We start from the raw sequence: 22,652 nt of genomic DNA, 5'->3' as shown, positions 1-22,652 counted from the left end.
GCCATTCTGAAGGTGGCTGCCAAGAGAGGTACTTAGGAGCTGGGTTATCAGCCTGCTGGGAGTAGGGAGAGGGTCAGCTTGGCGGCAGATTAGAATAAAAAAAAATTGCATCACTTAAGGTTTTACCAGATCATCCTGGAGGCCACTGAAAGAAGGGAAGTGAGTCTGAATTCCCTAGAAGTGTGCGTGCGCACACACACATGTGTACAGGAAGAGGGAGTGGGAGAGGCTAGGGAGCTAGAGTGTGCCAGCCCTAACCTGCAGTGTGAACAGCTCTGGATGGCTTCCCTGCCTGGGGGAGGAGTAATTTCTTTTCTTTTCTTTTCTTTTTTCTTTTCATTTCCCTTCTCTCCCCTTCCTTTTCTTTACTTTTCTTTTTTTTTGAGGCAGGGTCTCACTGTGTCACCCAGGCTAGAGTGGAGTGGCACCATCACGGCTCACTGCAATCCCCAACTCCCAGACTCAAGCAATGGGAGGAATAATTCTAAGGAAGCCTCAAGCAAGAACGAGTTGCATCGTGCTGTGTCAGTGACTGGAAGTGTGAAGAGTCGGCCTGGCTCCCGGGACACACAGGTCAGGAAGGCCAGCTGGTGCGGGAGTCTGGGGGTGGGCCGCTGGCAGAGCCCAGCTTGTCAGACACGGACTGTTTCGTGGACTGGAGGGTGGGGGCAGCTGTGTTTGTTGTTTTGCCTTTTTGGTTTTCCTCAGTTTGAAGCAAGGCTCCTTTTGAAATCTGCCCTTCTTGACTGTGCTAAGAATGACGAGGCTTGATTTCTCTTTTGTCTGTCCAAACAGGCACGAGAGAAAATAACAGTAAAGCCCCAGTGTTTCTGAGATGCTTTATCATCTGCAAAGCACCGCGCACACCTGCCCTTTCAGGACCCCTCATGGTCCTGGGAGACCCGGGGTCATCATTTCCATGTTACAGATGAGAACATCGAGGTATAGAGAGGGTTAGTTACTGCCACAAGGTTACGTGCTGGGAAATTAAAGAGCAAGATCTTTAGCCCAGATCATGTGACGTTTCATCCTGAGTCCTGTTTTTTTCCCCATCTAATGGCGTCATGGTGGCAGTGGGAACTAGAGGGGCAGCTCCATGCTCCACTGGGCTGGGTAACCCTCGCCCCCTTCTGGCTAGAATTCTGCCCTCCATTTATTTAAGGGACTCAGCCCTCACCACCCTGCCTCTCTCTTTCCTCCCTCTCCCCTGGGACTGACGTTTGTAGTGAAACTGTGCAGCTGGTTGAGACAGAGGGGCAGGGGAGGAAAGATCCCTGTGTTGGAGTTAGACAAACTCAGGTTCAAGTCCTGCTTTACCCTACCCCTCTGTGAGTGGGAGAGACTCACGCCTTCCTCAGCAGGTATGGGTGAGGGTCCTGGGCCCAAGCCTCTCCCCACGCAGGGCCTGGCTTTGAGAATCACGTCACCGCCCCCAGCCCCCGCCCCTTATTGAAAACCCTGACTTTATCCAGGTGTTGGAGGAACAGTGCCAGTGGTAGAGTCTTTCCCACTGAGGTGTGAATGACTGACACCCACTTAGCCTTCCCTGGAGAAAGAAGAAAGAACATTCCTGGCACTGTGCTGCCCAGGGCCTGGAATGGCCGTAGGAAAACCCAGGACTCAGGTTTCCCAGCCTTGCATTTTCCACTGTGGGGCGAAACTGACAGATGTTCTTTCTGCCATGCATTTTCTTCTCAGTGGGAGAGAGAGAACCACACCTCAAATGAAGAGTAATTTTCCTCTGTCCCAGCTCACTTTGCTACCCACTGCCTCCTGGGCTTGTGCCCCAGCTCAAAAATGTTTTTCAGGGTCTGATGGCTTTATGCCTCCTCCTCCCTCTAGAGAGAAATGGGGTCCACATTGCAACAGGGAAGAAAAAAAAGATTGGTTCACGAATCCACGTCCCTGCCCGGACCAGAAGCTTCTCTCGGTGGCTGAGGCCCTGAGCAGAGTGGTCACTCTTCCACCACCCCCCAATCTCATTGCCTCTGTCCCAACTACATGGCCTTTCTTTATCTTCTCCAACAGGGCAGACTTGTTCGTACCTCAGGTCCTTTGTACTTGCTCCTCCTTTGTCTGGAGTGCTCCACCCCCACCTATAACCTTCTTAAAAACTACCTGCTCAGAGAGGCCTTCCCCAACCACCTTGCTAAGGTAGAAATCCCTCTCCACTTCCACCACCCCCTAGCCACTCTTATTACAGCGCTTGGTTTATTGCACAGCATTAATCCCTGCCTAAAATTATCCTGCTTCCTAATTTGCCTACCCTATTACCTTCCCCTTCCTTGGCCTCTTGTTCCCGCCATATCCCCAATAACTAGTACAGTGTTTGGAACATGCTAGGTGCCCATTAAAAGTTTGGGAACAGATTAGACCCAGAATGGATGCTAAGGGTTGTTGAGTCCAGCTTCCTTGCTTTACACATGAGTAAACTGAGGCTCAGAGAGAGGATGTGAACTCCCCATGGACACACCGCGAAGAAACTGTACAGCTGGAAGGGGACTCTAGCATGGCCAGTTTCAGAAGCCTGTGCTCTCAGGGTGCTGATGACCTGGAACCATACGCCACCCACCAGGCACCCTCTTCCCTTAGACAATTTCCTCACTGAAGCTTGGGCCCCAGCTGTGCTGGGTTTTCAACTTCCCACCCATGGCGCTGACGCAGATGTGGACAGCGGGAGCCTCCGGGACCATGTGACAGACAGCTGGCTGCCCTGGGGAGTTCTTTGGGCTTTCTGTTGGATGCTGACCTTTTCATCCATCAGCTTATCTCTTGAATCTCTGCCATTCCCATGAGACCCTGCTGCCCTTCCCATCCGCTATCTCCCAGGGAGCCCCACCCCACTGCTCTGGGATAGGGGCCCCCCTCCTAGAAGGAGGAAGGCCCAGGGTCCTGGTCCTAGGGAAGGTCAGTCCTCCAGGGCAAAGCCTAGAATTGCAGCTTGTCTGCCAAAATGGAACTTTTTCTCCCTTCTGAGAGCAGAGCAAGCAATGGCCCAGCCGCTGTCTGACCTTTAGGACAAGTGGGAGCACTTTAGTGGACTGGTGTGTGTGCTTAGTGGATACACATGTTTGCACACACATAAGCAGACACACACATGCATGCAAACACACACGAGTAGATTTTAGGAGGGCTTCGGAGGCTGGGGGCTGTTCACAGCATCTCCCTGTTCCAGAATATGCCTGAAAGTTCTTCAGTGAGGAAAGGCTTGCACTTCCGAAGTGCAGTGTTGCATGGTGGTTAAAGGGATGCCATAGCCTGTATGGACTGGACTCCAAGCCCTGCTCTTTGTGAGCTGAGTGACCCTGGGCAGGTCCCCTCACCTCTGTATGCTGTCATTACCCATCTGTTAAATGGTTAAATCCCATATGGGTGTTGTGAAGATTAAATGAGTCCAAATGTGCCTCACATATGGTGAACATTATCTAAGATATCTGAATGTTAGCTATTGTTGTTATTATTTCAAAATCAGGAAAAAGACAGGAAGTCCTTTCTCTTTCTCCTGGGAGAGAAAACTTTGAGTTGAAGGACAGTGGCTGAGTCAGAAAGAGGAATGGCCTGGGACAGCTAGGTCCTGTGTTGATTCCTGGTGGGCCCCTGGCAAGCTGTGTGGCTGTTGGAAAGTTGCCTCCTCTCCCTGGCCTCAGCTTCCTCATGTGGAATGTGGGGGCAGTGACATCAGCTGGGTCACCTCGTGGGGTAGCAGGAAGGAGTCAGTGTGACCATGGACATGGGCGTGCATCAGAGCCTGCCTTGTGTTAGACAACCGTTGGCCTCATTGTGAAGAGACCGCCAGCCCACGTTACCCAGGTTGAGTTTGGTGCAGTTCCCGTGGATCACTGGACACTTGTACACGTCTCCCGTCTTCTGGTGGCCATTGGTTTCCAGTGGGGCGCCCACGACCAGCCTGGGAAGGAAGAGAAGATGAGCAAAGACACTGGGGGAGGTATTCCTTCCCGGCAGAGGATGGAGCCTGGTGGGCAGTGTGGAGGTGAAGCTGGGTGGGGAGGGTGGGAGGGAACCCTGGAGGTGTGAACACATGCAGATCCTCAGGCTGGGACCACTGTCTCCCTAGGGGAGGGATGCTGGGCTTTCAGCATAAAGTCATGGCACCTGTGGCCCATTCTAGGCCCGTGCCTAGGTACAGAGATGAAGACCACATGGGCTCCACAACAAATGGGATGGAGGCAAATCCCTGGTGGAGGAGGGGACAATGTTTGAGCTGGGTCTTAAGGGATGAATATGAGTTTGTCAAATGACAAGAGAGTGGTAATGGAAGTCATTCTGACAAAGGAATGATGTTTCTGGAGCCACAGAGTCTTGACCATCTGTCATTACCTGAAAGGGGCCTCATTCTTCTTCTTATAGGGAAGCCTTTAAGCTGGTGCCCCAGAGTGGGTCAGGGTGGACAAGGCAGCCAGTGGGCGGGCCGTGCAGCGGGGGCTCCTGCCTTGAGCCTATGCCTTTGCAACCTTCTTTGGAGAAAGTGTCTTTGCAGATGTAACTAAGTTAAGGTTCTTGAGTTGAGATCATCCGGGATTATCTGGGTGGGCCCTAAATTCAATGACAAGTGTCCTGAAGAGGAAACACAGAGGAGAGGCATGGGGAGAAGAGAGACCTGAGAAGACAGAGGCAGAGTTAGGAGAGATGCCGCCCCAAGCCAAGGAGTGTCCGGGGCCACCAGAGCCAAGGAAGCATTCTCACCTAGAGCCTGCGGAGGGAGTGTGGACCTGGTGCTGCTGCAGTTCAGGCTTGCGTCCTTCAGGACTCTGAGGGAATGCGTTTCTATTGTTTTAAGCCACCCAGATTGTGATCATCTCTTATGGCGGCCCTAAGGAACTAATGCACCTGACTTACTTACTTTACATGTATCTAGGGAAAAGTGAGCAGCCACTCCTTCCTGGCCCGGCCAAGCCCCAGTAGTCGTGCCCTGGAGGAAGAGCCTGTGACCTTGGAGGTGTGGCTGTGGACTCACCCCCCTTGATGCTGGGGAGAGTTCTACCTCAGACTGGAGGGTCCCCAGGTCCTGTCCTTAGTGCTCCCCAGGGCCCTCTATGCCTCATCTCCCACCCACCAGAAAGCAGCTCCATCACGGGGGGCCAGAGTGTCCCAGGATTCTGACCTGCCCGCTGGGTCTGAGGCATGTGACTCTGGCACACCTGGGGTCCTCTAAGCCTTGGGTGCCGGTCTAGTTCTCTACTCAGGCCATATACTAACAGTGGCTAAGAACAGTAACCCTCCCCAGGGACAGTGGTACTGTGTGGGAGGGGACACCACTGCCCACAAGAGCCCTGAAAGGCTTTTGATCCCAAGGGATAGAGAACAGATGATGGTGGGATCTGGCACACAGGGACGGGGGGACTTTCCGGAGCTTTTTAACCTTGCTCTTCCAGCAGCTTCCCACTGCCTGGTGACATGGCCCAAAGAAGAAGCTACTGCACGCCAGCTGACTTAGATGGTTGGGAGGAGGTGGCTGGGAGGTTCGGGCTGCACGGGACTTAAGTGGCTTCTTGTGGTCCATTGCTCCCCCTGCCCCGGTCCACCTTGACACTGTCAGGAAGGAAAGCCAGGTCTGAAGTGGGAGTTAACAGAACTCTGTTCGAAATTAAGCGTCTGTGAAATAAGAGCTGAGGTTTCTCCCCTGGGGAGCCAGATGCTGGCAGATTCTATATATATCCCCTTATTAAGCCTGCCTATTTTTGACTGGCAGGAACTAATTGGACCCATAAAATCTGTTTGTCTAGACGAGGTGATTTTTGGCTACTTAATTCTGCAAGTGATTGTGTGGTCAAGGCTGCTCCATCCTTGAGAGAGAGAGAGGGAAAGTGAGAGAAAGGAAGAAAAAGGTCAGTAAGAGAACCCTGGGCTCTAAGCTTACTTCTCTGGGGCTGCTCTGATTTTCAAGGTTCACTTGACACGTGTCCAAGTCTTCCTGAGGGACACGGTCCTCCTGGGCACTCTTGCTGGATAGAGGTGCACCTCTCAGGGTGCCTCTGGGAGAATCAGTGCAGCATGCTTTAGATTAGAAAAGCTATAGCCAGCTGCGTGCAGTGGCTCACGCCTGTACTTCCAGTACTTTGGGAGGGTGGGCATCTGTAATCCCAGTTACTTGGGAGGCTGAGGCAGGAGAATCGATTGAACCCAAGAGAAGGAGATTGCAGTGAGCAGAGATCATGCCACTGTACTCCAGCCTGGGTGACAGAGCAAGACTCCATCTCAAAAAAAAAAAAAAAAAAAAAGGCAATGAGAAACAGAAGGGGCCATATCTAGGCAAGCTACGTGCAAATACTGGTGACTTCCCAGAAGTCATGTGTCCTGGCAGTGGCTGAGATGGGACAATCTGGCAGTAAATTCACTAGGTCACTGAGACCTCGAATTTGCAATGAGACCGGTTTTGTCCTTTTCAAAGAACAAAGGCCATTCCCTGGGTCCCATCTCCACTCTCCCAGACCTCATTTCTCTGGGAGTCCATAGTACTTCACGAGGTAGGAGGGCAGCGCTTACTGTCCCCATAATACAGATGCAGAAACTGAGGCCCCAGGAGGGGAGCTGACCCAGCCTCAGAGTTGGTTTGTGGCAGGGCCGGGACTGGAGTTCTCCTGGGACTGCTTCCTCTGCATTGTCTCAAATGTTTCTTTGCCATGAAAGGAGGGCCTGGGTCAGCCCTTCTCCTTATTCCTGAGTCTGGGCATTGCGTGTGCCTGTTGGGCTTGAGGTTTTGAGGACATGATTCAGTCTCAGTTTGAGGGGATAACTGCCGAAGCGCAGGAAAATGTTCACGTCACCACTGAGACCAGCCAAATTGCCTGGGGTCTGGCAGCCCCTGCCACCCCCTGTGGCCTCAGCCTTATATAGCCATCTGCAGCCTCAGGGCCTGCTGTGTCTCTCGGGGGCTTGATACCCTATACCTCCTGGCGTGGGCACCAGACGGCACGGCAAACCCCAAAGGTCGTTGCGAGCATCCGGCCCTTTCCATGGGCTGTGTGCTGTGAGTCACCGGCTGCGGGCTCTCAGCATTCTTCCTGCGGAGGCGCAGGGAGCAGGGATTCGGTGGATGGGAAAATGGGCACGAGGCATTCCAGCCACAGCCCTGTAGGACCCTTTCCCTGGTGACCAACCTCTAAGAAGGGGCTTGCTGAGAGAGGATGCTCGCTGTGGAGATTGCCACTGTGGAAGGCTGGACGTGGCCCTGCTCTGTGCTGGGCTCCTTGGCTCCCTGCCCGACCCAGGCTAAGACAAAGGCCCCCTGACTCCAGAGCCCTCCCACCTGACTCTACCTCACACCCTCTCCAACAAGGCCCTTTGGGGACTCATCCTGAATTCTGCTTATCCTCAGTTCCATTCTTCCAGGCAGTTTTGGTCTCTAAACTTTTAAAATTCAATCTCCTGTGAGAAAAACGATGACATGTACCCCTAATTATGTGTAAGTGTATGTGTAAATTATACCAACACAAACTGTCCAATTTTAATTAACTGTATATTAAATGTTAGCAATTCTATTTTTTTCAGATAAAATATTAACCTAAATAGAACTCACATTATTTTATTTCTGTACTCCAGTATATAGTCCAGCACAGTCCCTGTGGTGTGTGTATCCCACCCTGGAGACCATCCCTTTAAAATCCAACATAAATTCCCACCTGCTCCAGGAGGCCCTCGGTGATTACCCTGCCCTTTCTCATATAAACTGGCATGTAATCCCTGCTGTCTGGTGTGGCCAGTGTTGTAATGTCGTGATTCCCTGAGGTCTGAGGTGTCCTGGATTGCCCTGCTGCACCAGCGTAGGGTGATCCTGAAGGCACTTGGCAAAGAGGTGCCCAGTGACTGACCTAACCTTCTGTAAGACAGTCTGCAGCAGGAGCAACCGTGGGAGCTTTTGGCTTTGCCTCAGACCTAAGAGAAGCCCCCGAATTCAATCCTTGGAAAGAGGGTTGCTGAGAAATCGAGTACTTTCCATGCATAGGAGTTCAATGGAGTGACCCCGCTTCCGTGCTAAAGTCCATGTTGACTGCTTCCCTGATTTCCATTTCCTCCTTCTCAACAGTACTCATTTCTGTTTGAGGATCCAGGGAATCTGACTGTATTCCCCAGTCGCAGGGATGGAGCACATAGCTCATGTTAGGACAGTTTATCCCCCAGCTGCAGTGATTGAGTCAGGGTGGGCCAAAGACTTAAATCTCCCCAATCAAAGTGAATCTCAAGACTTGTGCTTGGGATGCAGAGATCAGGGTGGTCTCTTTCCTCTGGATGCCGTAGTGAGTGAATGCAAGGCCTGGAACTGTTGGGAGTCACCTTGTGATGATGAGGGGTATGAGCTGATGCATTGACAGCGGGAGAGCTGAGAGAAGCATAAAGAGAAGGAGCTGAAGTCCTGCTGATGCTGTGAACCCCTGGATCAAACGGTACCTGAAGCCTACTACCACTAGACTTTTCAGACATAGGCACAATGACTACCTTTTACTGCATAGTAAGCCTGTGAGGTTTTAGGTACTTATAACTGAAAACATCCTAATGTTTAGAGTGCACAAGGCAAAAAAGTGCACATAGTTAAAATTACTCCTAGAAATTCCGTATGTTATTATGCTATAAGTAAAACATGGCAACCAAGACCAACAAGGGAGGAGTAGATTCATATCCCCTAGCTCATGCTCCACCTGGGGCCTGGACTTACTGAGGGAGGGGTGGGTGGAATCACCAGCACCATGTTTATTATTTCTTTCTTGCTGTTTAAGTGAATGCATAGAACTTTCGCCTGGCCCAGACTTGTGGGAACAGAAACCCTTTTGTCCTACGTGCATCCCACTTACAACAGCTGCTTAGACAGGGAACACGGCATTCCAGATGTTTCTGGTTACCTGGTAACAGGCCTAGAGATCATCAGAGCTGGGAGGAAACATGCAGGTTCCTTGGGCCAGCCTCAAATGTGGGATCCAAGGCCAGGATAAGAAGTGCTGTGTCTGAGTCCTCAGAGCAGGCAGTGGCAGAACTAGACTAGTACATGGTGTCCTGACTCCCAGGGTAGTGCTTCTCCCAAGCCATGGAGGGCAGAAAGCCCAGAGGCAAGGGCTGGGGCTCTAGGCCCTGTCAGACTTTTACAGGGGTTGTGTCTGCTGAGGCAGGCAGGAGCAGCTTAGTTCCCTAGCAGATGAAATGAGCCCAAGGGCATGAATTGAGTTCACTGGATGCTAGGGGAAGGAAGAAGGAACCTCCAAGGATGGGCCCACCTCTGGAGGAGGTCCTAGGACCAGAGGATGGCATGGACTGCCTAGGAAGGGAAGAATGTGGGTTCAATCCCCTCTCTGATGGGCCTCATGGCCTCCCTCTGCAAAGCCTCAACCTCACATCCCGGGAAATCCAATTATCATTGGTTATCCTTTTCATTTGAATGAATCACTTTCAATGCAATTTAATTGCACTTGATTTTGATCTCCAGGACAGCTTTGGGGCTGGCAGAGCAGTTTGTGTCTGAGGCTCAGAATGTAGGTGTGATGAGCCTGTAGAGAGACACTGATCAGTTTCACAGCCACGATTCCACGTCCTGTGCTCTTTTTCCCATTGTGAAGAACTGCAAAGCTCAGTGCCCAGAGAGGAGCGAGGTCTGCCCTCTCTAAGGCCAGCAGGGCCTGTCCCCACAGGGGCCTCTTACCTCTCTCCTCTCTCACCCCATTGCCTCCTTCACCTGTTCCTTTCTCTCAGCACAGCCCCCGCCCCCTTAAACCCACATGGGCCCTTTGTCTCTTTTTTCTCCGGTTTCATTTTCCTTTCTGAAATTAGATAGGGGCATCAGGGAGGGGTTTCACTGGAGGAGCCGAGAGAGAGCTCGAGGGAACAAAGGGAGATTACTCCTTTAGTGAGGCCTTTCTCCCCCTCTCTCTCCATGGAAAATGGAATCTCCTCCAGCCCCTGTGAGTTCGGTGGCTAATGGGTTCAAGATGGGGCTGGGGAAGCGCTGAGCGCAGCAAGTCCAAATGCCTGCCCTGTGGGGGCCCCGGGGCTGCCCTAACTGGGGGTTGGGTGTAGATGGAGAATCTGGCCCAGGATCTGCCCAAGGGGAGAAGTTAGCACCTTCAGGTCTTCCTGGGCTGACTGCAGGGGCTTGTGGTTCACCTGGGCGCACACATCTGGTGAGGCCTGGCCTCGTGGGGGCTGCGGAAGTGAGAGCCCCTTATTCTCCCTCCATAAAGTCCTATCAGACACTGGAAACCTTTGTGTGCATTTTAAACAGGGACATATACATGATGATTAATTTTATGTGTCAACTTGACTGGGCCACGGGGTGCCTAGATATATGGCCAAACATCATTCTGGGTGTTTCCGTGGGGGAGTTTTTTGCACGAGATTAACACTTAGATTTGTAGGCTGAGGAAAGCAAATCGCCCTTTCTAATGTGGATGGGCTTCATCCAATCAGTCGAAGGGCAGAACGGAATAAAATGACTGACCCTCCCTTGAGAAAGAGAATTCTCCCTGGACCCTCCCCCAGACCATCAACAGAGGCTCAAACTGGGGGTGGGGTCCAGCGTTTGTGTTTTCACAAGCCCTCTAGGAGACACTGATGCATGCTTAAGTTTGAGAAGCATGAGAAGTGTTTATATGGGGGAAACAGAGGCATGGTGACTCTCACTGGGCTCGAAGCCCCAGATCCATGCCAACAAAATCCACCCTCTTCACCACGCCTTCTGAGGCTCTGTATCACCTCATTGATCTCCTCTCTTTTTTTACGTGGGCTGCTATAAACACTGTGCACAAGTGGGTCCTCTCTGCCATCATCTAGGGCTCATCTCCAAGGCCAGCTCCCCAGAGTGGCCTTTCCTGAAGACCTGTCACTCTCTGTCTCACCAACCTGCCTTGCATTCCTCAAGTGCTTTGCAGTGTCCGGTGCTGGCTTCTTTGTATGACTTTTCATTGTCCTTATTTCCCTATACGATTTAAGCCCCAAGGGAGCTAGGATCTTGCTGGTCAAGTGGGCAGCCACAAATACCCCAGCACCCAGAACAGCATCTGGCACAAAGTGGATCCTGGAATGCAGTTTTTGTATGAACTGGTGAATCACCTGGCTTAGTGGGATGCCTGTGACCCAGTAGCCTGCAGCTTGGGACCACTGGCTGCCAGCTGCTTGCTTTTGTCTTCCAATATGGGTTGACCCAGCTGGGCGAATAGAGCAAGCTCTGGCAGGGGAAGCCAAGGTCATTAACTGCCTTGGGCCTCAGTGTTCTCACCTACCCAAAGGGACTGAATATTATACCTGGGCTGCTCACCCTTCAGGGTTTTAACGGGCAGTGGTTTCCGCCCTTGCTGGTCATCAGGATCGCCAGGGGAGGTGCAAATGCAGGTTCCTGAATCCCACCTCCAGAAGGTTCTGACTCAGCCAGTCTGGGACATGGCCCAGGAATCTGCAGATCCTCCGGGGTGTAGAGGCAGGATGGGAAACCCTGTTTGAAGGATCTGCTAAGGAAGCAGGTAGGAGGCCCTCTGGCCAAGTGAAGCAACACTTCTTACCGTGGGAACTTCCACTGTGTCTGGGGATCATGACCACAGCCATCTCCGACCATCTGGCTCACCCACATTGATTTTATCTATTTATTTTTTAAAAATTTGTTTTATTTCTTTTGGTCATAAGAAAATATGTAATAAATAATACTTTAATTGGTTCAAAAAAGTATTAACGTATTTAAAAACTGATTTTTTTATTAAAGGTAATACACATTTGTTATCTAGTGTTCATGTTGCAAAACTGTGCAAAGTAATATTTTTGTTTTGGTTTGTTTTTTGAGACAGAGTCTCCCTCTGTTGCCCAGGCTGGAGTGCAGTGGTGGGATCTCAGCTCACTGCAACCTCCACCCCCCTGGGTTCAAGCAATTCTCCTGCCTCAGCCTCCCTAGTAGCTGGGATTATAGGCATGAGCCACAATGCTGGCTAATTTTTGTATTATTAGTAGAGACAGGGTTTCACCATGTTGGCCAGGCTGGTCTCAAACTCCTGACCTCAGGTGATCTGCCCGCCTCAGCCTCCCAAAGTGCTGAGATTACAGGCGTGAGCCACTGTGCCCGGCCCAAAGTAAAACTGAGAGCCTTCTCCCTCCCCTTCTCAATCCAGCCTTCTATGGAAAACTACTATAGCAGCAGGGATGCAGACAATCTAGAGGACATCCACATTTTAAAAACTGGAATCATTCTACATATGTGGTTCTGTAACAGGCTTTTTCCATTTAATTATTTTGTACGTGGACCTATTTCTGTGTTAATATCTATCAATGCCCCCCTTAGACTGTGTGACTAGGGCCCCTGCTCTTGGTTTGGCTCCAACCCTTCTCTAGCTGTGCCCCTTCCTACGGGATGAGGAGTCCTAGGGGTCAAAAGGACAGGATACCTAGAGCCACTGTCCTCCTACTCTGGGTGGTTGGGATGCTGGAATCTCCTGCCCAAATAGCCTGGGCCTGAGTCCAGGGCCTGTGCAGGCCTCTCCTCTAGACCTGTCTTTCTGATAGAGAAGCATACCTCTGATGGTAGTAGCCAAGGAGTGGCCATTTGCAGGGCTGTAGAGAGAGCTTGGGTGTGCAGGCTGGAGTGTCTACATGTGTAATGCCCCCCAATTATTGAGAGAGAACCAGGGTGGGAAGAAAAGATGGCAGGTCATGGACCAGAGCCTCTGTTTACTTTCTTGCCTCAGGGTGGGCCTGGTATAGATAGATAATATAGTTTTGCCTCCTTCTTTATAGTGGTTGCACAGTGTTACACTTTTTAACCATTCTCCTGTTCAGGGATACTGAAATAAACAGTTTCATTCCTCTTTCTATTGATAGACATTCAGGTACTTTGGGCAATTTTTCTTGAAGCTGGGCATGGTGGCACGTGTCTATAATCCCAGCTACTAGGGAAGCTGAGGCAGGAGCATCAATTGAGATCAGGAGTTCAAGACCAGCTTGGGCAACATATCAAGACCCCATCTATAAAAAATAAAAAATTATCTGGGTATGGTGGCATGTGCCTGTAGTCCCAGCTACTCAAGAGGCTGAGGCAAGAGGGTCACTTGAGTCCAGGAGGTCAAGGCTGCAGTGAACTATGATCATGCCATTGCACTGCAGCCTGGGTGACAGAGAGAGACCCTGTCTCTAAAAAATAAAAAGTAAAATAATTTCTATTGCATATCTTTTATCAATACTAATAAATAAAAGGCCTCCATGCGTAAGTGGCTATGGGTAGTCATGAAGTCAGTAAATACAAAGCCCACATGCTATCCTGATGGCTGGACGTAGAGGTGGCCCCTCTCGGCTTGGGCACACACCTGTTGACAAGCATTATCACAAACGTCAACTTCATAGTCGACATTTGGGTCTCTGGTTTGCACTTGACAACTTTTAGGTCCACCTCAGCTGACATCCAAACAGTGATTCTTTCCTAAGTTGCAGAAGTTCTTAGAAGAGAAGAGGGAAGAGTGAGGGAAGGTGACTGCAAAGGAAGTTCTCAACCCATTTGGAGGGAAAATGAGAACCTCTGCCACTGACTATGTGGAATAAAAGTAGCCAACTTGTGCCGTTTAGAGTGTCTGACATTCGAGTGTCAACCTCTGAGCACCCCTCCCCATCTCACACCCCAATGCCAGTCACACGCAGCTACTCATCCGTCTGTTTCTCAACATTGCCTGCATTCTCTCCTTCCCACCTCTGCATGAGCAAACTCCTCATCTCAAACTCTCAGTCTATCCTCCTTCCATCCACCCTTCAGTGCCTCTTCCTCCAGGAAGCCTTCCTTGGTCTCTTAGCTGAAAGCTCTTTCAATTCCTATGAAGCTTTGTCTATACCTTTATTGTTTGTGTCTTTTCTCTCCTCTAGATAATTTGCCTATAGATAGCAGAGAGAGAGAGACCCTGATGCATTTTCAAATCCTCCCCCAGTGCTGGTCAAATCCCTTGGACACAGTCAAGGCTCAACCACTGTTTGCTGAGTGAATACATGATGGAGGAAGCTGCTCATTTTGCAAAGACAAGCTGAGTCTTCACTTTGCTTCTTGGGGTGTATCTGGCAGCACAGCTGGGCCGAGCTCTTCTGGGTCCCGTCCACAGGTGGACAACCAGGCTTGGTAAGTTCTTGGCTCAGCTCTCTCAGGAAGGTGGCCGTGGTCTGTTCTTCCCCCAGAGAGGCTGGACATGCAGTGTAACCCCTCGCCCTTCTCTTTGCAAGATGCCTGACAGACCCTTGCTTATTTTTCCAAGTCATGCTCAGAGGTTTTTTTCTTTCCACTTTATAGCAGATTTCTCCTCCAAAAATGAAACATAAACACAGCAATAGTTTGGACAGATGTTTCTCAGCAGAATGTACAGCTTTAATTTCTGGTATGTGTGAGTCGGACAGCTTCTCAGCCATTGCGTGGTAGGAAGGAAACGGGCCTAAGCATTTCCTGCTCTCTGATCCGGGCCGGTGTGCTTGCTTTGGCTCATGAATAGGATGGTGACTCTTTAAATATGGACAGTGAGGTGTACACACCCAACTGTCTCCAGCAAACCACAGCCAGGCAGGTGGTCCAGCAAGGAAGATATTCCCACTGGACTGGGGAAGAAAGCAAGGCCCAGAGAATGTCACAATTGGCCCCAAATCACGCAGTCAGGCAGAGGATGAGGCACAACTGATACCCTCATTCTTCCAGCTGTGTCCACCAGCCACAGGGATTTGGGTAACACAGAAAAAGGAGATGACCTGGACTTAAAAGGACAGATACTCTTTTCTTGTTCATGGGCCTGTTGACACGTGCATGGCTATCTCTAATCTATCCCCAGATGGGTTAAGCGACCCACAGTGAGTCACCTGCCATCTCTGAGCCTCAGTTTCCTCATCTGTAAAATGAGGGACTTGGACAGGTTCCGTTCAAAGAAGTGATTAAGGAGCACTTGCTATGTGCTGGGCTCTGTGAGCATAAAGGTGAGTGAAGCACAGCCTCACCCCTAGCCCATTGAGGGCAGGGAGACCTGTACCCGATGAATTTAGTGTGGAGGACATGCCGCAAGAAGGGTGTTCAGGTGTGGCAGGGCACAGAGGAAGGGTTCCTGCTCTGCTGTCTGGGGAGCCTTCCTGGAGTGGGAAACTCCTGGACAGAGGCTTGCACAATGAATAGGTATCATTCAGGTGAAAAAGGGCTGGGGTTCACAGGGAGGGCTGCGCATGGTGCCAGCGCTCATGTGCATTATTTCTATGCTGCCTTCCGTGATGAAGGCTGGGCCTGAGGTGGGATCTGGAGGGACAGACAAGTCCCTGCCTTCATGGAGCTTGTGGCAGAGTCATCCTCAACAGGTTCATCCCTGTTCCACCTTTCTGACTTTCCAAGTCCCCTCCCTTCTCGCCTCACTTGTCCAGAGAACTCTACTTAAAGTGGTCCTAAGTACGGACAGATGGTTAGACGCCTACATGGTTGACGAGCACAGCATTGTCCCCCAGTCAGGTTGCCCCTACCTGCTTTCTGGGATTCTTAACTTCTTGCCATTGGTCATCCTTCTTTGGATTCAGGCACCAAGGGCCACTCTCAGTATAAGCCTGGAACGGAGTTAACCTGTGGATCCATGGGAACTCACAGACCTCTTAGAAAAAATTAAGTCAGTGATTCCAGCACCTGGCTAGGCATTAGACTCACCTGGGAATTTTGAAAATATGGATTACCAGGCATCACCTCTACAGGGCCTGTCTTTGTAATTCTTAGACTTGATTGAGATATCTGCATTCTTTTTGACCTTTCACAGGTGATTCTGTTTTGTGGCCAGCTTTGGGAACCCCTGGATTATCTTATCAGGTGATCACCAGGCTTTAAGATGATGGAAAACAGATAATATGGGGATAGAGAACAGGATGCCCAACCAAGAAATAAACAATGGGACATGCGCGCCTCTCCCTTCAAAGCACTTTATATGAATAAACAAATAAATGGATGCATGAATGAATATTTTAGGGGGAGTTTATTATGTACCAGGGATTGCGCGACGGGTGTCCCTGACTTTGACCTAGTCTTCTCAACCCTGAGGCAGAGACAGCATTCCAATTTTTTTTTTTTTGAGATGGAGTCTTGCTCTGTTGCCCAGGCTGAAGTGCAGTGGCGTCATCTCAGCTCACTGCAACCTCCGCCTCCTGGACTCAAGAGATTCTCCTGCCTCAGCCTCCTGAGTAGCTGGGATTACAGGCATGCATTGCTGTGCCCACCTAAATTTTGCATTTTTAGTAGAGATGGGGTTTTGCCATGTTGGCCAGGCTGGTCTTGAACTTCTGGCCTTAGGTGATTTGCCCACCTTGGTCTCCCAAAGTGTTGGGATTACAGATGTGAGCCACCGCCCCCGGCAACATTCCCATTCTGAAGCTGAGGAAACTACAGCACAGAGAAGTCACCCAGCTGGTTAAGGGGCAGCTCTTCGGCCTCACTCTCCTCCCCGGGCCTCACCCCACCTCTGGCAGGTGGATGGAGTGCAGGAGAGCAGAGGACGCAGAAGCTGGCTTTGGTTTACATCAGGGAATCATTGTTTACATGGACTCCTTCGAAGTCTTTTCTGTCTGGTTAAAAGCTCAGATTTATTTTCCTCCTCTCCCTCTGTGTTGTGACAAAGAGTCATCCTTACAGAATTATTCTTATTTCAAGAAACCATAAAGAAACAAAAAGGCTGTGGGCTAGCTTCATTGGAAGGTGAAGTGTGTCATTACATTTTCAGAAATGTCCTCCTCCTGGGTTATAAAATTATTGGCTCAGCAGTTGGGAAGTGGCAGAAGAGAAATTGCAGAGAGGATCTGCTATCACAGGGCGAGCCATCCCGGAGCTGGGCCAGGCCACCAGCCACCACTCACCTGATCTCCTGCCTGAGTTCGCTTTAGTAGGGTCCTTCCAAACTTTGCAAGGAAAATTTAGAAAAACAAGAAATCTCAACATCTCCCATCCAGGGGCCATGGTCCCCAGTCCCTTTAAAACAAGGACATCCAGTTTTGGGCTTCTCCAAGATTTACCTTGGGTCACACCCAGACTTCTAGAATCATTCTCTCCCTCCCTTTCTTCTTCACCATCTGCAGGCCTATGCCAACCACTGAAGAGGCCAAGATGAATAAAGTCAAGCCCTACCCTTGGGGGCTCACAGCCTCCCTTCCCTCTTTTCTTTCTTGTTGGCATTTTATTTTCCATCTCATCTTTCCTCTTTCCTTTTCCCATTCCAGTTTCCATTTTTCTTGATTCGCTTTTTCTACAACTCTCTTTCCATGTCTGTCTACATTATCATCTCAAGGTGACTCATCACAGATAAACCAGGAAGAAAAGATTCAAGAGGGAAAGTAGCAATTCAACAGAAGATGACAGAAACCTTGTCAAGATGGCCTCAAGTTGATAACAAGCATCGTGCTATTGGTTGTATGTCTGAGGGTTGTGGCTGCTTAGAAGAGAAGGCACTGAAAAAGAAAAGCGATTTGAAAGAGTTTGAAATCCCAAGGAGCAGCCAGGCGCGGTGGCTCAAGCCTGTAATCCCAGCACTTTTGGAGGCTGAGGCGGGCGGATCAATGGGAGCTGGGAAACCTCTGGGTTTGGAGAGGAGGAAGTGGCTGTGCCGGAGGACATCACTCCTGGGCCTGGGCTCCACAGCTGGTTTTGTGGATTTACTCCTCATGGATTACCTTTGCAGTCAACCCAAATTGCACCATAATTAGCCTCTGGTTTTAGATATGCAAGACCCTAGGTCAGGAGATTGAGACCATCCTGTCTAACACAGTGAAACCCCACCTCTACTAAAAATACAAAAAATTAGCTGGGCATGGTGGCGGGCTCCTGTAGTCCGAGCTACTTGGGAGGCTGAGGCAGGAGAATGGCGTGAGCTCAGGAGGCAGAGCTTGCAGTGAGTCGAGATCATGCCACTGCACTCCAGCCTGGGTGACAGAGCGAGACTCCATCTCAAAAAAAAAAAAAAAAAAAAAGAAAGAAAGAAAAAGAAAAAAGAAATCCCAAGGATCCCTTGATTCCTCATGAAGGAGTCAGGGAAAGTTAGAAGGAGGTATTTTATCCAAGCCTGCAGAAAACAAGGGTTAGATAGTGATTAATTATAGTTAAAATTAGTGAGAAAAGGACACCTTCATTTGTTTTTCTAATTGTATATAACCTTAAAACACGCACATTGCACCTTGTGGTTTTCAATAAGAAATTCAGTTTTTCACATTTTATAGCCTAACTGAATGGAAGCACATGCTACCCTGAGGGATATCTATGGAAAGCCTCAATGGTTGACTAGAGGAGCCATTAGAGGGCTATCTTGCTCCCTCTAGTGTCAGTTATGATCATTGCACTTAACGTGCCAAGGAGCAATTAAAAACAGTACCAGCCTTGAAAATTCAAACCTATGAAATTATAGAAAGCCACTCTCAAGATACAGGGAATTTCGACATTTGTTTATTCTCCACCTCATATGAAAAGCTCCCCTTTCCTCTCCTTCACTGGACTTAGGAAGGATGTTGGCATTGCAGAATGAATGGTGTTGGCTTCAGAAATGGAAAGGAGGTTGCGGGGAGCCCACAGGCTGCTGTAGGGGGAGGCTGGTGAGGGAGTGGGAAGAGACGGGTGGCAAAGATGCTGAGTTGGCAAACCCCTCTGGCTTTCCTGAACTGCCCACGTTAAATTTATTTTCTTTCTTGGAAGTTAGTAAACAGGAGACTTTCTTTTCAATATTTCCACTACCGAGATTGTGCGTCTTACCTCTAAAAGCATACAATGGCTGGCCTCCTGCCTTTCCGAGTTCAGCACTGAGGACATTCTATGGCTCTGAGGAATGGCCTTAGAGGCCTTAGAGGGTGGAGCTGAGATTAGCTCCATCTCTGGTTGACCAGTTTTTGTGTGTGTCAGAAGTTTCCTGGCCCCTCACTGACATCTCTTCAATTTCTGGGACTTTCTTGTGTGGTTTGGCATTAAAAAAAAAAAAAGAGAGAGACAGAATGAAAGAGCAAAGAGAGAAGAGGGAAAAAAAATCACCCAAGAGATGCAAGGAGCCTTAGGAGCTGTTTGCAGGCCGCATCCTAAATCCACTGTGCCCCAGACTTTGCTCTTGGTTCTGGGGCTACTGTTCTCTCCTTGGTCATTTTCACTGCTGCTTTGTGCGTTTGAGTGCCTGAAATGCCCCAGCTCCTGCCAGTGAGGATGAATGTCTGGATTTCCACTCTCCCAGCCCTCTGCGGCTCATTTTCTTGTCTGTGCGTGCCTGCCAGGGTCTGCTGGGTGGCTTGGCCTGGGGCCTTAGGCCAACGTTTCCCCACGAATACAGTTTTTCCTCTCTCCCTCTCTCTCTCTCTGTCTCTCTGTCTATCTCTCGTGCGCTGGGTGGTTTCATCCTATCCCGGGCTTCGCTTCTGTAGTGATTTATTCTTTAACCAGAATGAGTCATGATGCCGGATTTTATTTGTTCCAAGAGAAAATAGCAGAGAGCGTTTATGCGCTGCGGTGTTGGGAGCCTGTTCTGGGGGCCCAGGCCAGGAAAAGAGTAAAGGATGTTCCTCAGAAAGGCTTCCACAGCAACAACCAAGGCTGCCCCAGGCCTGGCAGCCTGCACTGTCACTGATGAAAAAGGGCAGACTTGTGTAAGATCCATCTTTCTGCTCAAAAACAAGCCCCAGAGGCCCTTTCCTCAAAACCTGCCCCTGGACACCATACTCTTTCTTCGGGGCATAGGCGGGTGTAGGGAACTCACTCATTCAGCCTCTGCCCCGCAGTGGACACTTAAACACCATCTCTTATTTCTTCCTGAAAAGAACCCTCTGGGATTCACATCACCATACCCATTTTACAGATGAAGAAACCGTGGTCCAGAAAGTGGATGTATTGTGCTTGAGTTTCCATGGCTTGGAAAGTAGCCAAGCTGCCAAGCTGGGAAGGGAGCTCAGTTCTGTGATTTCGAAGCCTAGATTCTCCCTGCAGTGAGGAGCCACTCAGACGTGCCTTTGCTTCCTCTGCTGAGGCAGAAGGCCTGTGTGTGCTCCGTGACAGCATTCTCTGCCTGTGAGAAAGGGCTGCAATGGGAGCTGGGAAACCTCTGGGTTTGGAGAGGAGGAAGTGGCTGTGCCGGAGGACATCACTCCTGGGCCTGGGCTCCACAGCTGGTTTTGTGGATTTACTCCTCATGGATTACCTTTGCAGTCAACCCAAATTGCACCATAATTAGCCTCTGGTTTTAGATATGCAAGACCCTAGTGAAAAGGCAAATTTGTTATCTGGGAAGGTCAGTACCTAAAGCCACTGTAAAAGGATGAATGCCTCACCCCAACTAGAATTTAGTTTGGGTAAATGTCATCTAGAAAGTCTTGAGACATGAGATCTGCAATGGTGGGTGAACTGCCCCTTGGGTAGTTTTCACCTAAGTGCTTGTTAAGCCTGGTGGAAATGCCACAGAAATGGAAGCAACTCTGGGCTGCGGACTGGGAGATTAGGTTTTGGTCCTGGCCCTCCCACTGACTGGCTGTCTGACCTTGGTCCAGTCTCTTCCTACCTCTGGGCCTCAGGGCCCTCATCTGTAAAATCATGAGGCTGGGGCAAATGATTTCTCAGACCCCTCCCAGGCCTGGGGAGGAGCTGCAGCTGATGGAACAGCTCGAAGGCCAACCCTACCCACAGGCCTGAGTGGTCCATCTGCGCCTCCGGGGCCTGTCTCTAGCCACTCTGTCCTTCCCCACCTCACCATCATCTCTGAGAATTGGGGTCTTCTGAAGATCATGGGAATGGTGGCCCCGTCTTCAGGTTACGGGGCTCTCCCCTCTGCCTGGAGTCTCCACAGGTAGAAGACACTGTGTTTATAGAGAGGTCCCCAAGGAGAGATGGGTATTAACCTGATCAACCTATGCCAGATAGGTCCACTCCAGCCCTGATCCACCTCAGGGGCTATGGCTGCCCATCCACTGTGTGATGCCAAGCTTTGGGGGGTGGTAGTGGTAGTGGTGATGGTGGGTGTTGGCAGGATCTGCACTTGGCCATGGTGGATGATTTGCTCCTAAGCCAGGCAAGCTGCTGGGTCTCCCTCCTTACTGCCTCACAGTCCATCCTCAGGACACCCAATCCCACAGCCCCTTCCATGTCTGGCCACACAGTGCAGAGGTCAGTTGCTGCAAAATAATCCCAGAGTATCCTTCAAAGAGGTGGGAAGGCTGCCCAGGACCCTTTGTGACTCTGGGGAGTCAAGCCAGCATGTCTGTCCCTCCATGGCTGAGGGTGATGAGAGTGGGGCTTAACATGCTCCCTTTTCCCCAAGAGAAGCTTCAGTTTCCATTAGGACACTCCCCAGGACTTAGGAAACTGAGGCTCCGGTCGGTTCTGCAGGGGGCAGCCCATCTCCCAACTTCCTTTCTCTCCCTCTCTACCAGGATCCCCTTTCTCCTTTTTCTCCTGGTCCAGGGACTCTCCCTCTTGCCGCCCTTGTCCTTTTCTCTGTGCACACTCTCTTCGCCCCGCCATGGGAGTCTGCAGGCCCACTGCTGCAGGTGGGCGCTGGGAGTCTGGATGGGGCTCTTTCTCCTTCCCTCCTCTTGTGGGTAAAAGGCAGGCTGATGAGACTAAAGACACTGGCAGCTGCAGAGAGAAGCAGGGAGAGGCGGGACAGGGCAGCCTCCCCTCACCTTGGCCACCTCTCACCCCCTATCTCACCCATGTCTATCAGAGACTCGGGGCAAGGGAGTGAAGAGGGGAAGGAAGAAAGAGAAGGGATGTGGGAGGAGGGGATGAGGGGAAAGGGAGGGGAACAAGGAGAAAAGTTGAGAAAGTAAGATGAGAAATCCAGAAATCAGTTAGAGGAAACAGGCAAAGAGAAGGAAAACGGATGGAAAAGTAGAAGAAGGTAGGGAAAGAGATAAGAGGGAGAGAGGGAAGGGGCCTCTGGGTGCATTACAAGAATGAAGTGTGAGCAGATCGCCTCAAAAATAGCACCTTCTGCCCTCCCCACTTCACCTCCAGCCCCACCCCCGCTGTCTCTGGGCTCTCCATGGCCCCACACATGGAGGCATCTACACCGTGATTCTGCCTCTGCCTGTTGTCACCAGCTTAAGACCCTGGGAATGGCAACCACTAAGTGTGTGTGGTTCTTAGAGTGCGGTTCCCAGACCGGCAGCACCAGCACTACCTAGGAAGTTCTACAAAAGCACATTCTCAGGCCTCACTCAGACCTACTGAATCAGCAGCTCTGGAGGTGGGGCCCAGTAATCCAATTTAGCAAGCTTTCCAGGGATGCACGCGCGCTAAGGTTTGAGAATCATTGCTGGACAGTAGTTCATTCCAGACTCTTTACACATGACAGTAAATCCTTGCAGAGACTGGAGATTTTCTGTATGTGTTAACGTATATTATGAACATTCCTTTACATCCGCAGGGCTCTAGTCCTGGTAGAGGCTGCCCAGTGCTGTGAGCTGCCCAGCCAGGCCCCTTCAGCTGCTTCTGGGAGAGGCACTCCTGGCTGCTGCTTTCCCTCCTAGAGCTGGAAGTTCTCACGATGCTGCACCCACCTTCATCTTCCTCACAATCCTCTCCTCTTCTGCCCCCGGACACAGCACCTCCTCTGACCCTTCTCTCTCAGCCTTCTCTTCGTCCTCCCTGCCCATACCTACGGACGTTCTGCATTCTGTGGTTCTTCCTAAGCCCCACTTCCTTCTCCTTGCTGAATGGAACTCTCCTGACGCACATCTGG

At 50.5% G+C, this 22,652-nt stretch overlaps 1 protein-coding gene and 1 long non-coding RNA gene across 3 annotated transcripts in view; one reads left to right on the top strand and one right to left on the bottom strand.

The window, feature by feature from the left end:
• Nucleotides 1-22,652, bottom strand: part of ITGA11 (integrin subunit alpha 11) — a 133,875-nt gene that overhangs the window by 64,276 nt on the left and 46,947 nt on the right. For both annotated transcript variants that reach the window (XM_033189606.1, XM_033189607.1), the window contains exon 3: nt 3,807-3,907. In XM_033189606.1, the coding sequence (XP_033045497.1) occupies nt 3,807-3,907 (101 nt within the window). The remainder of the gene's footprint in view (nt 1-3,806; nt 3,908-22,652) is intronic.
• On the top strand, nt 394-15,861 carry LOC117070450. Its single transcript, XR_004431931.1, has 3 exons — nt 394-573; nt 13,831-14,077; nt 15,726-15,861. It is a non-coding gene; the product is annotated as an uncharacterized LOC117070450 (long non-coding RNA).

This window comes from Trachypithecus francoisi, unplaced genomic scaffold (genome assembly GCF_009764315.1).
Source record: "Trachypithecus francoisi isolate TF-2019V2 unplaced genomic scaffold, Tfra_2.0 Lachesis_group3, whole genome shotgun sequence".
NCBI classification, from domain to species: Eukaryota; Metazoa; Chordata; class Mammalia; order Primates; family Cercopithecidae; genus Trachypithecus; species Trachypithecus francoisi.
Note: the sequence above shows the minus strand (reverse complement) of the source record. Positions and strands in the feature narration are given on the sequence as shown.